The following is a 12,078-nucleotide window of genomic DNA, read 5'->3' on the forward strand; positions in this document are numbered from 1 at the left end:
TTCTCTGTATCGCACAATAACTAATCTAGAAAAAATCATATATATTTTGTTGCATATGGAGGTATGAACAGAGAGCTCTTTTACGGTGATTGACGAGTTACGACTCGTAATTTCGTGTAACTCCGCCTCTGATTTTTTCTAACCGTTGGATCAAAGAAATCATTTAAAGGTTTTTTTATGTGTGAAAAGGGTAGAGTAGTAAATTAGCAGGTCAATCCAGTCGCTAGTCAATCCCTCGCACAGCCTTCGTCGTTGTCAGTTTATTAACCTCCTCAATCCCCACGCACAGCCGCCGCCGCCGACCCTCCCCTCGACCGTGGCGACGACGGCGTCCCTCCTGTCGGTCCTGCCGCCGCTGCCTCAGACCGTCACACGGCCACAGCCGCCTATACTTTTTCTCGCACCTCCCCTAATCCAGTTCCCGTCCAAAGCCGCCGCCGCAAACAAGGGATCCCACCGGACCTCGCCGCCGCCGCAATCAAGGGATCCCGCCGGATTGCCGCCAAGAGCCGCAGGAACTGCATGCCATCAGGCGCGGCGTGCGGAGCCCGCCGAAGCCTCCTCTGCCCCACCGCCCCCTGCAGCGCATCCCTCCGTCGAGCATTCGGTCATGCCGAGCAACGCCGCGGACCAGTCCGTAGGCAGGTAGCCACCATTCCTGCCTTCCTCCACCCACTTCCCTGACCCCCTCCCATTACCTTCCCATCACACTAGATTGAGAAAACTGTTGTTAATTCCACGGTTAGAAGGCAAAAGCCTGTAATACCTTATCTTCAGTTGAATGTAACGTCAGCTGCACTCAAGGCGAAAATGATACTGTACTAACTAAACATTTTGCTGGCTTCTCTAATTATTTTGCGTCTTTGTCTAGCTGGTTGTTTTGCAAATGGGAGTATAATTTTCTTCCAGGATGGTGTTCCTTCCTTTAGCTGCAAATTTAAACTGTAGACAATTGCTATGCAACCTAGGCTTTGAGCCAGCTCATATTTAGTCAGTCTCGTTAGTGCAACAATCATGAAGTAAAAAGCAACTAGATATTGCTGTTCACAACTTATTCAGTGCAATATTCATGTGAAGGCACCAAATCCCCCCCCCCCCCCCCCCCCCCCCCCCCTCAAATTTTCCTGGTTCTGCAGTTAGGCAATTACCACATGCTTTCCTGCAGTGAAGCATCTGCTGTTATGATATGCAGGCATGAGTACCAGAGGGTGGCTACCATTGTTTGTAGGATTAAGGAAATGATCTGGATGAGGGCCATGGGCTTAGTCAGAGTAGTTCAGGATGATGGGAGCTGAATCTGTATTTAGTTTGTTTTTGTTTTGCACATCGGTAGGCAAAGCCTAGTGTTTGTTTGGCTTCGGTCATGTCCTTGGTTACAGTACCGTTGAATCTGCAAGTTAAAGATCAGACATTTACTAAAACTGAACCAAGGAAATTTGGATTTCATAGTTACAGTTGCAGGAAATGGTCATATTATGACTGAAATATATTTAAAATGTCTATTTAGTTCTGTTTTCATATATAACCTTGTAAGTAGAAACATGTATAACTCAAACAACCATACATCTAGTTAATTTTGCACAGGCAGCAATGTTAAGTCTTACTACGAACCTAGCAATAAAAATGATGAAGCTCCTGTCAATTTTTCGAATAGTTAGCTTGAGACAATATTCTCTTCTTCTCTAATGGAAATGACAGAGCTGCTGTCAATTTTTTGAAAAAAAGTTGTTTTTCAGACTCTATCTCAGACAAAATGAAGACTTGGATGGTAGTGAGAGAGCTGCAATTATTTAACTTCATATCTTGGCTTACATGCTTGTTCTTCCGTAATGCAGTGAATATGTAAATCTGTACTAAACAATTGAGTTTTGCTGTGTTGAGCATACCTGCTTGTTGTTCATTCCTTATCCCCTTGCATGCAGGATCTATCTGGCCGACCTCATTTGAGCTACGGCTTAAGTATTCCTACTGCACGGGTTTGCACAGATGATACATAGGTATTGTGAAATTTCGCAGTTGTTTTCAGTTTTCTGCAATGTTGATTTGAAAAGCTTTCGATGTTATGTTTTTGTATGCCAGACTTAAGAAAGAATTTCATAGTCACATTTGACATATTCAGATCAAGTTTATCCCTTCGATTATGTTACATTCAACTGTTCCTCTCTCCAGTGAATAATTTTTGACATATCTTAACAAGACTTTTTTGTCATCTTTTAGCTGGTGTGATGAGATTTTGGCACCTGTACATTCCTTGTACCAACTTAGGCGAATAATAATTTATTTGTTTTTGTGACAGTTGGTTGAGCACATCTTCTAGACTCTTGTGAATACATCTGGGACAACGCTTCACATCAGTCAGGTATATATTGCTTCCGTTTCAAGTGAAATCCTCTCCCATAGCCCCTGCCCCAGATGAAGTGAGCTATATATGTGTATGATGATCCTCCTTTCCTAAAAGTGAGATTGCCATATGTAGTTCAGAATTGACCTGTCATGCTTAATTTACACAGCATCTAAATCATGAGCTTACGAAGCTGCTGTTTTGGAGTTGTGTGCCACAATACGAGTAGTAAATTTGTGAACCTGCTATGTAATGTTCAGGTTCCAGCAAGGAAATTTGTGTGCCGCTATCCTGAACCTCCTCTGCTTTCTCTGAAACAGCGTTGCCATGTGAAGAAAAAGGATATGTGGGAGCTTTTGAATGGACAAAGGCTTCAGCAAGGAAGAGAAGACAGCTGCATTTCCTTACTTGCAATTCCAGTAACTATCTTTGTTATAACTTGTAGAGTGTACCCGCAAAAAAAACTTGTAGAGTGTGATTGATTAATTAGGATGCTATGTAATCAGAGTACGTACCCTATCATATGTATCATGACTGATTGCGACCAAGGTCTGCATTCTATGAAGAAGGCTCCCATTTATATGTTTATTAGTGACATTGTGTTGTGCTTGCTCTACTACTTCTGTACATTATTTGTGGAATTGGTCTTGTTGTTCACCATTGCTGAAAATCAGTTTCAGTTAGCGTGCCCTTATGTAGCACTATTTCAAATGGAGTTGGTCGAGTCCTCCTGCTCATTTTTTATGCCAACGAACATTGTTGTCGCCTGAAATGCTTGTACAGAAGGAGCACTGGAGACTACATGTTTGGGCCTATCCTAAGCTTGTTGATAGGTGATCATTTCAGTACTGGCTTGTCATGTACTGACCCTGAACTCTGAAACTGATTCAACCAATGTGCTATCTGATTGGTTATACCCAGGTACATGTACAACTATATGATGGAAAATATGCATTTTGACAAATTGTACCCAAAATGTTAGCTAATGCTCTTTGCTTGTCTCATGAAATGCGCCTGCGCAAATTTGCATCCTATCAGCTCCCCAATGCTTAACTAGAAGAACTGATTCTATAGTTCTGTTTTGGTAGAAACTTGATTCATTCGTTCCTGTATAAATAGCTAAAGGAAAGGAAATCCAAAATGTAGTGACATTCTTAGTAAAACTGGTCGTTTAATTGACGTTATGAACATAACACTTGTTTGGACTAGTGCGGCATATGCAATACAAAAATAGTAAAAGCCACAATTTATTGTGCGGGCATCAAAGGAACCTTTCATCTAAAAATTGAGCAACAACTCAAAGTTGAAAGCCTATAATTGTAAACATAGTCTCACAATTGTCACTTGAATGAAGTGATTGTTGGTTCGAAAATAATGTAAACACTACTTGGGACAATAATTCAGCTCTAAAGCTTGAAATTGTAGTGGGACAGCCCACCTGGTCGTCGCCATGTCAATGTAGTTTTGGGTTCGGATTACCCATACTGGTGGTAGTAGTAAAATTAGAGGACACATGGTGCTACTGATGCGTCCGCATGATCATACTTGTCGGGGCCCACTAGTACCGATCTTAGTCGTTCGGACCCACTATGATCATAAGAGGAGCCAAACTACTAGTACAGGCATCACACGTCATGTATCACTAATCAGGGTCTCGGTACTAGATGACCCGTAGTACTAGACGTAAAGAGCCATGATCGTAGTACTACCTGTAGCGGATGGCCCACAACGACCGGCCTTACTCATTCGAACTCAGCATTACGGATAGTCCAAGTCCGAATCACCGATAACTACCGGTAGTCGGGGTCGAGATGAGGAGCACTTGAAGTGTTATTGGTGGGACCGCCTAGCTGGGCACCATGTGAACATAGTTTTGGGTTCGGAATACACATAGTGCTGATAGCCAACTGTTATCGTGATAATCCGTCTTAGCTCGTTGGGGACGGCTTGTGGTGTTAGCATTTCCTGATGACCCATTGTGCTAAAAGGGATCCGAGGATCAATAGTGGTACTGGTAGTATCAGACGACTCATGGTGGTAGTGATGTATCCGGATGACCCGTGGTACTGGACGTAAAGAGCCATGATCGTAGTACTACCTGTAGCGGATGGCCCACAACGACCGGCCTTACTCATTCGAACTCAGCATTACGGATAGTCCAAGTCCGAATCACCGATAACTACCGGTAGTCGAGGTCGAGACGAGGAGCAATTGAAGTGTTATTGGTGGGACCGCCCAGCTGGGCACCATGTGTAACATAGTTTTTGGTTCGGAATACACATAGTGCTGATAGCCAACTATTGTCGTGAGAATCCGTCTTAGCTCGTTGGGGACGGCTCGTGGTGTTAGCATTTCCTTATGACCCATTGTGCTAAAAGGGATCCGAGGATCAACAGTGGTACTGGTAGTATCAGACGACTCATGGTGGTAGTGATGTATTCGGATGAACCGTGGTACTAGACGTAAAGAGCCACGATCGTAGTACTACCTGTAGCGGATGGCCCACAACGACCGGCCTTACTCATTCAAACACAGCATTACGGATAGTCCAAGTCCGAATCACCGATAACTACCGGTAGTCGGGGTCAAGACGAGGAGCACTTGAAGTGCTATTGGCGGGACCGCCCAGCTGGGCACCATGTGAACATAGTTTTGGGTTCGAAATACACATAGTGTTGATAGCCAACTGTTGTCGTGAGAATCCGTCTTAACTCGTTGGGGACTGCTCGTGGTGTTAGCATTTTCTGATGACCCATTGTGCTAAAAGGGATTCGAGGATCGATAGTGCTACTGGTAGTATCAGACGACTCATGGTCGTAGTGATGTATCCGGATGACCCATGGTACTAGACGTAAAGAGCCATGATCGTAGTACTACCTGTAGCGGATGGCCCACAACGACCGGCCTTACTTGTTCGGGCTCAGCATCACGGGTAGAGACGAGGAGTAATTGAAGTGCTATTGGCGGATCCATGCGGGTGGTAACCAATTTTTTCCTAAGCGTACCATTTTGTTCTTCACTGGTTTGGAACGAAATGACAATTCTGATCATACGAGTATTATAAATATTTGAACATGTACGTATCTTGTAGATTAACGAAAGGGTCATGGGCCCAGTAAGATAAATTTGGAAGTTACCAGACAATTGAGTGATGAGTGTTTTGGGGTGATAGCAGTTAAACCCATCTGCTTTCCTACCCTAGCCGCCGCCGCCGCCACCAGGCGACTAGGGCGAGGCGACTCCTTTCCTCCGATCTCCACCGGCCGGTGCGCTGCCCCCCTCTCCCTTCGGCCGCTGTTCCGGCGGCAGGAGGGAGAGGGGACCCCGTTCCTCCGCTCTGTAGTTAGGTTTTGGATTTTTAGGTCGTGGTGCGTTGTTGGGGTGGTGGGAGCGGCGCCCAGACGAATAAATCTGCCTCAACCCCACTCCCACACCGGCGGTGTCCTTCATGGCGGCGTCTCGGAGTTGATAGCATCGTGTCTCTGTCGATCCCTCAGATCGACAGCATTAGGGTTGATGGATGGAGTTGACGCGGCGGCGGCGGCGACTCCATCAGGTGTGTCTCTCCTTCTGCTCTGTCCCCGTTGCTGTGGCGTTGTCTCCGACGTCATGGTGGAGTAGGGAGGTTTTGCCGTTCAGGAGTACGCGCAGGTGGTTGTCTACGCAAGTGACAGCTGGAAGATGGAGTATCTTGTGTTGGGTCTGTGGTCGAAGGCGGTCAGTTCTGGTTTCCTTCTCCGACGTCGTCGTCATGCGAGGGTGTCAGTTCTGAAGTTTGATGGCGTGTCCGGGGACATGTTGCCCCGGTCTGATTCTTTCAACGGCTATGGTTTTGCTTTTGGCAAACTACTTTGGAGGTCCGTAAAACTGCTGATGCGATGGAGCCGCGTCGAGCTTGGGCGAAGAGGTGATCTGTCTTTTTACCCTTTGGTGGCCGCTTCGGTGGTGTCGAAGGAAAGTGACAGGCGCTGGTATTTTGCATAGGATTTTCCTATCTTTTCAGTCATATATGGTCGGTGCTTACGTGCCTTGTAACTTGATCTTTATTCTATATAAATGAGACACGTATTACCATGCAAAATAAAAGTTACCAGACAATTATTTTGGCCAAAGCCCGCGCGCAGGCGAAAAACAGACGTGCCAGAAAATTTGGTGTTTCGTCAATCAATCTTTCCGATTTTGAAGGAGTAATCAATGTTATATCACGCGCGTATCTATCGCCCCTTCCCAAATATTCTCATGCTCCGCTCCGACCTCCCCCATTATGTGCAACAACCTCCGATTCACACGCGACCTTCTCCTCCGAGGCCAGTCCCATCGAACGCCGCCGACCTGTTCACCGGCTGTATCGGAGCCGCCATCCTCACCCATGGGAACGGAGCTGCCGCCGACCGCCCATCTGCCCTGCGGAATACGACGTCACTGCTTGTTCTTCGTCCACACGTTGGATTTAAGGTGAGAATGCCAGCTCTTATCATCAGTTAGAACTAAGGCAACGCATGAGATGATTTCAAACGAAAGAATGGGTTCCGCTTATTCTCTGCATGAACCCATCATGAGATCTTATGGGTTTTTCTCTGAATTTTGCTCCGTCCACAGCATCGTAATCCGCCTCTCTGCTCGTCACCGTCGCTAACTCTCTCAGCCATGCCATCTTGCAACGACTCGCGCCAGCATATAGAAATAAAAACCAAGAATATCGGTAAGTTTGTTTAAACAGGCTCGTACATGATTATGTTGGAATGTTCATTTATTTGGCGTCCTGGGTACCGCCCGCAGGTACATGAATTAGCACAGCTGGACAATAAAAATCGGAGCGCCCAGCAACAACCGTACGTCAACAGGGCCTGACTCGCCGCCGCTTGGCCTGTGCCACCACCACCTAGCCTGTGCGATACAACGGTACTGCTTCCTCTTCATCCACCCATTCGCAAGACGGTGAGAACGCCTGATCTTAGTCAACAGTCACAAAGAAACCATCACAATCTGCATTCGAATGAATTGATCCAGTCTATCTTTGTGCATATTTTCCAGGAATGGCTAGTTCGTCCAATAGTTATGCTGACACAGAATTACCACTACCAGACGTAACCAATCAGGTATGTTAATCCCAGTTAGGTTAAAATCTTTGAAAACACATAGTTCTTTTACCCATTACACATATTCAGGCTTTTTTGGAGGAACTCAGTGTGAAACATGCAAATATGAGGTTATCGTGCTCACCTTCAAGGTTCGCGGACACGATCGACAGATTAGATCCTGACCACCAAAAGGTCGTCTGCAGTAAAACTGGTCTTGGAGGGCCCGGCGTATTATGTTGGTGCTGCTAGCCAGTGGAAAACCACATGCTATACTAACATACCACAACAGAGGACGGGTATGTATATCCAGCTATATGATTCCTCACCTACACAACAATACTTAATTAACTTCAACTTTACATCACAGTTATGCGTCGCTATCTAATTCAGGCACAAACACATATTTTCAGCTGGAAAATTTTTTCAAGCCTGCTGCGTTCAGATTGCTACAAGCTTCGGGAAAAAAAATCATACAAGAATCCTATAACGGTAAGTTCTACACAACTAGCATTTCATGTCATGTAGTTCCTACCTTTCATGATTGCATGTAACACACCACTATTTCCTCTATAGACGGACGAGTACGAAGCAAGCATTCCAGAAGAACGAAAAGGTGCAGATGACGACGTCACGATCATCATTAACCCTGATGTTACAAACAAACCAGACACATCTGGTGCCCCAAAGCGTAAACGTGGACACCCGAGGAAGAATGCCCCTCCTAGTAATCCAGTCAAACAACAATTTGACACCAAGACTATCGCTAAACAAATGAGGTTAATGGACGCAATCGCAGACTATCAAGCGTGGTGTCTAGCCCATTCGTACAGCCATGAATGGGCTACACGGAGTGTCACTTCAAGGGCAGTTCCACATGATTGTTCTTCGTAGCATGTTCTTTGAATTAAAGACTACACTTATGTTCTGATGTTTTTGCATATTATTTGTACTATTATGTTTTGCATTGCGAATGTGTGATACTTACTGTCCATCCAAATGTGTGACACTTAGTGTCCATCCAAACACCACACGCTTGTGTTGCTATTGTGCCACTTGTCATAATAAGTGATGATACATATGTGCTGCATTAATGGTCTCTTGTCAGGGGCATAGTTTGGCCTGACTTCTCATAGGTTTTAAACCAGGTAATGAGCTGCATGTTTGACTTCTATCATTTGCACCAACTGATCCGAACCTACCTGCATCAGAGAATCCTGATTTTTAAAACAGTACCAGAAGTAACTACTTACAAATGCATGCTCCCCATTCTATACGGCGCCAAACACTGCCTAATTATATAGTTCTGGTTTAAGTCGGCGATGATTATGGCTGACACAGGGTAATGAGAGAAGCATTTTTTGTGAAAGAAAAGAATGTTTATAACCATTTAAGGAAGAAAAACCATAGCATGTAAATATCGTGGCTGACACAGGGTAATGAGCAATGATGTAAATATCATGGTTACACTACTAATCACGAGTTGAGTGTGAGATTATTACCTCCCAACAAAAGGAACAGAATCAATAATTCAGCTAGTTTGATGGATTACTACGGTCAACTCCACAAGAAAAACTACAGGCTGCAGCAGCATCTGCCAACGCACACACACAATTGTATTGTCAAATGCCAGCCTCTCCTGCAGAATATAAGAAATAATAGCATCAGGAATACCATGTACCATTTTTGATAAAGACATGTCAACAAGAGTTGGTACATTGCAGCTTGTGTTGCATCGAGACTAATGCAATACATGGAGCTAACAAATTTCCAAGTAATAAATCTGTGCCCAACTCTGTTGGGTAACAATACTGAAACAGATGTCCCAGTTAGCTTTACTCTAAAGGAGTTCAGCTTACTAACTAAACAGCTAGGACAACAATAAGAACCAGCATAAGATCAGCAATGTACAAACAGATGCTAAACTTGCTCATTGGCAAAATAGGTTGTGCATGCTTCTTCTGTTCCATACTAAAGGTGACTACCATATTTGTCAAGGATGATTATGGCTGAGGGATGGTAATGCACTTGTAGCCATGCGTGCAAAGCGGGCAAGAAATTCATATAAAGCAGGTATTCTTTCAAATTGAGCCAATTCTGGTTTTCGAAGATATACTATACATAATTATTGTCCCTTCTATACGGCCCCATACACTGGCTAAATAATCAGAACTATGTTTGAGGCACGGGTCATGTACGTCTTGAGCTCCCGATTCACCTTCTCCTCGTCCCACATGAACCCCTGGATGTTCTGCACCCACTCGAAGTAGCTCACCACTCCGCCGGAGTTGGCCAAGATGTCCGGTAGGATCAGCATGCCCTTCTTTGCCAGAATCTGCACCACGAACATGTACATTTCTCTACTCTCAGTCAATGTGTGAAATGTGTCAACAAATGCAGCTTAGTTTTGTGGCAAAATGTTGGTGTTCTTGCCTCGTCGGCCTCGGGGTCTGTTGGGTGGTTAGAAGCCTCGATGATGTACTCTGCTTTGATGGCATCAGCATTGTCCCTGGGAGAAGAAGACAATCGAACGGACTTTTTATTACAAAAATGTATTCAGATACAGAAAAAAAATAACAGCCAGGAGGATACTTTAACTGAGCTTCAGAGCAGTAATCTGATAGAAGATAGGATGAGGTGAGGTGGGACGAGGAAAAAGAAGATTACTTGTTTATCACTCCTCCCAGAGCTGCCGGGAGGAGCACGTCGCAATCTTCCGTGAGCAGCGAGGTCGGGTCGACGGCATCGGCTCCGTGGGAGCCCTTGATCCCGCGGTTCTCTGCCGAGTGCTTCATCAACTTGGCTATGTCAATGCCATTGGAGTTCTTGACAGCAGCTATCTTTTTTCATACCTACGATCCGCAGCTATCACCTAGGAGAAATGCATGTATAAGAAACTCAGCCAGCTTGTGAGTTGTTTATTCCCTTGTGTAAACACTGAGGTCACAAGTTCATCAGTTGTTTGGCCTGTTCCTGCAGTCAAGTAGCATGTATGAAGTGTAAAAGTTTGTCAATAGCATGAGACTTGTAAACCAAAGTGCAGCATGAATCACGCAGGGAACTACTCAGATTACAAACCAACAACAACCTCAACAATTTCATTCACTAGAAGAAATCAAAGTCGTTTCTTTCAGATTTTTGCAATCACCAACAACTTGATATTCACTTTTTCTGAATCTTACATTCACCAATACAGATTAGTCCCATTTTGAAGCTTCAGCATAGAGAACAATTGAAATCAGCAAGAGGGTCATCTAAAGTAAACAAGCTACATGGTGGTTATCCAATAATGGATGAGCCACTGTGGGGAAATGGCTATAGTCCAATGCATAATCAGAAGAACAGTGTCTGAACTCTGAATCTCCAATTGTAATTGTTTTTCACAGCACGTAGGTTCTGAATCCATACCGACTCTAATCACTACCTACTGACTCTAATCAAGAGCATTGAGAAGGGGGAGATATACCTCTGTACTCCGGCTCCTTTAGCTGAACTCCTCCACCTATCGCTGGGACGACCGGTCCTGGAGTGGCCGTCAAACCCGCGCTGTATGAGAACTAGAGATGCCTCGGCGGTCAACTGCCTCTTGGACGGCTATGGCCGCCGAACTGGTGCAGGTTGCTCTTCCTCTTCCTTTGGACGGTTACCACCGCCGTGCGCTCGATCTAGCTCTTGACGGCGAGAAGCCGCGACCGCATTAGATGTTTGTCCTCCAGCCCCTGGGACCCCTCCGCCGCCGCCGCCGGGGTCATCGGCTCCGCCTCCTCGCCCGAGCGGCCATCCTCGCCGACCACTCAGCCGCCGCCGCCGCCTGAGTCATCGATGGCACCGCCCTATCCTACCAAGCTGCTTCGAACAGATAGGGCAACGAGGGGAGCGAACATAACATGTATCGGCTTACTGATATTGGACGGATTTACCCTTTTAGATAATAAGTAGCCCCACCATAATTTTGTAATGGTCCCACTATTATTTGTAATTTCGTGTAATTTTAGTCCCGTAACTCCCTGTAACTTCTATTTCTCTACCGTTTGATCGCAGTGGATGAACGGTCCCTAAAATAGCCAATCACTGTAACAGTTGTAATGAACAGATGTCCCAACAGAAATCCTACAGCTTATTGATTATTTTTTGGCCCCAAATACTATTGTTTTGCATTGCATTTTCTTCGACTATTATCTGTAATATCTTCATTTAACTGCACTATACATTTAGTTAGCTTAAATACGTAGTACATTTTCCTATTTATGTCTTACTACCGATCGAACAATAAAAATCCACACTGTACTCGAAACGTGATCTAATCTGTTCGCTCTCATCCACCGCAGCATATTTTCCGCAAGCTTTTGCAACTGTTGTCGCTCCGAATGAGGACAGTGTGTGTACGCGGGCATCTTCTCGGCAACATCCAAATGCATGCTCGTGAGGAGCCTGAAGGTTCCCTCACACTTCCCCCGCAACAAAATACTATTCTTACTTTTTGTCTTATCCCTAATGCCGAGTAAGATCCGGAAATTATTTCAGAAATAACTCAAGGGAGAACTTTGCTTGAATTACATGGACTACATTTTCACTGTTTCTAACATTTTAGCAACTTCCATCTACAGAAAAATAGTGACTGTGTGACATCAATACCATAATATACATAATCTGATGATT

General features: G+C 44.9%; 1 protein-coding gene and 1 long non-coding RNA gene across 7 annotated transcripts; one reads left to right on the plus strand and one right to left on the minus strand.

Moving 5' to 3' along the window:
- Positions 1–239: 239 nt before the first annotated feature.
- On the plus strand, positions 240–2,929 carry LOC109756021 (uncharacterized). Its single transcript, XR_002231152.4, has 4 exons — positions 240–645; positions 1,923–1,997; positions 2,297–2,359; positions 2,662–2,929. It is a non-coding gene; the product is annotated as an uncharacterized lncRNA (long non-coding RNA).
- A 4,090-nt stretch (positions 2,930–7,019) lies between these two features.
- On the minus strand, positions 7,020–11,295 carry LOC109756022 (glutamate dehydrogenase 1, mitochondrial). 6 transcript variants are annotated; one of them, XM_073511026.1, is made up of 8 exons: positions 10,886–11,295; positions 10,087–10,392; positions 9,853–9,928; positions 9,638–9,754; positions 8,922–9,058; positions 8,408–8,621; positions 7,565–7,748; positions 7,020–7,289 (listed from the first exon to the last, which is right to left on the minus strand). In XM_073511026.1, exons 2-5 carry the CDS (start codon positions 10,212–10,214, stop codon positions 8,951–8,953), a joined length of 429 nt encoding a protein of 142 aa, XP_073367127.1. In that variant the 5' UTR covers positions 10,215–10,392; positions 10,886–11,295; the 3' UTR covers positions 7,020–7,289; positions 7,565–7,748; positions 8,408–8,621; positions 8,922–8,950. The 6 variants fall into 6 exon arrangements, with proteins under 6 accessions (XP_073367127.1, XP_073367131.1, XP_073367129.1 ...); XM_073511030.1 differs by having other exon boundaries at positions 9,618–9,754; positions 10,886–11,276; XM_073511028.1 differs by having other exon boundaries at positions 10,087–10,291; positions 10,886–11,272.
- Positions 11,296–12,078: the final 783 nt, after the last annotated feature.

The sequence above is a fragment of the Aegilops tauschii genome, chromosome 3, assembly GCF_002575655.3.
Source record: "Aegilops tauschii subsp. strangulata cultivar AL8/78 chromosome 3, Aet v6.0, whole genome shotgun sequence".
Lineage (NCBI taxonomy): Eukaryota > Viridiplantae > Streptophyta > Magnoliopsida > Poales > Poaceae > Aegilops > Aegilops tauschii.

Excerpts from the sequence above, each read along its gene's own strand:
- LOC109756022 (XM_073511026.1), bottom strand. The coding sequence starts at position 10,214 with ATGAAGCACTCGGCAGAGAACCGCGGGATCAAGGGCTCCCACGGAGCC. Across the intron at positions 9,929-10,086 it reads CTGGGAGGAGTGATAAACAA|GGACAATGCTGATGCCATCA; the intron begins GTAATCTTCTTT and ends TTCTTCTCCCAG. Across the intron at positions 9,755-9,852 it reads CAGACCCCGAGGCCGACGAG|ATTCTGGCAAAGAAGGGCAT; the intron begins GCAAGAACACCA and ends TTCGTGGTGCAG.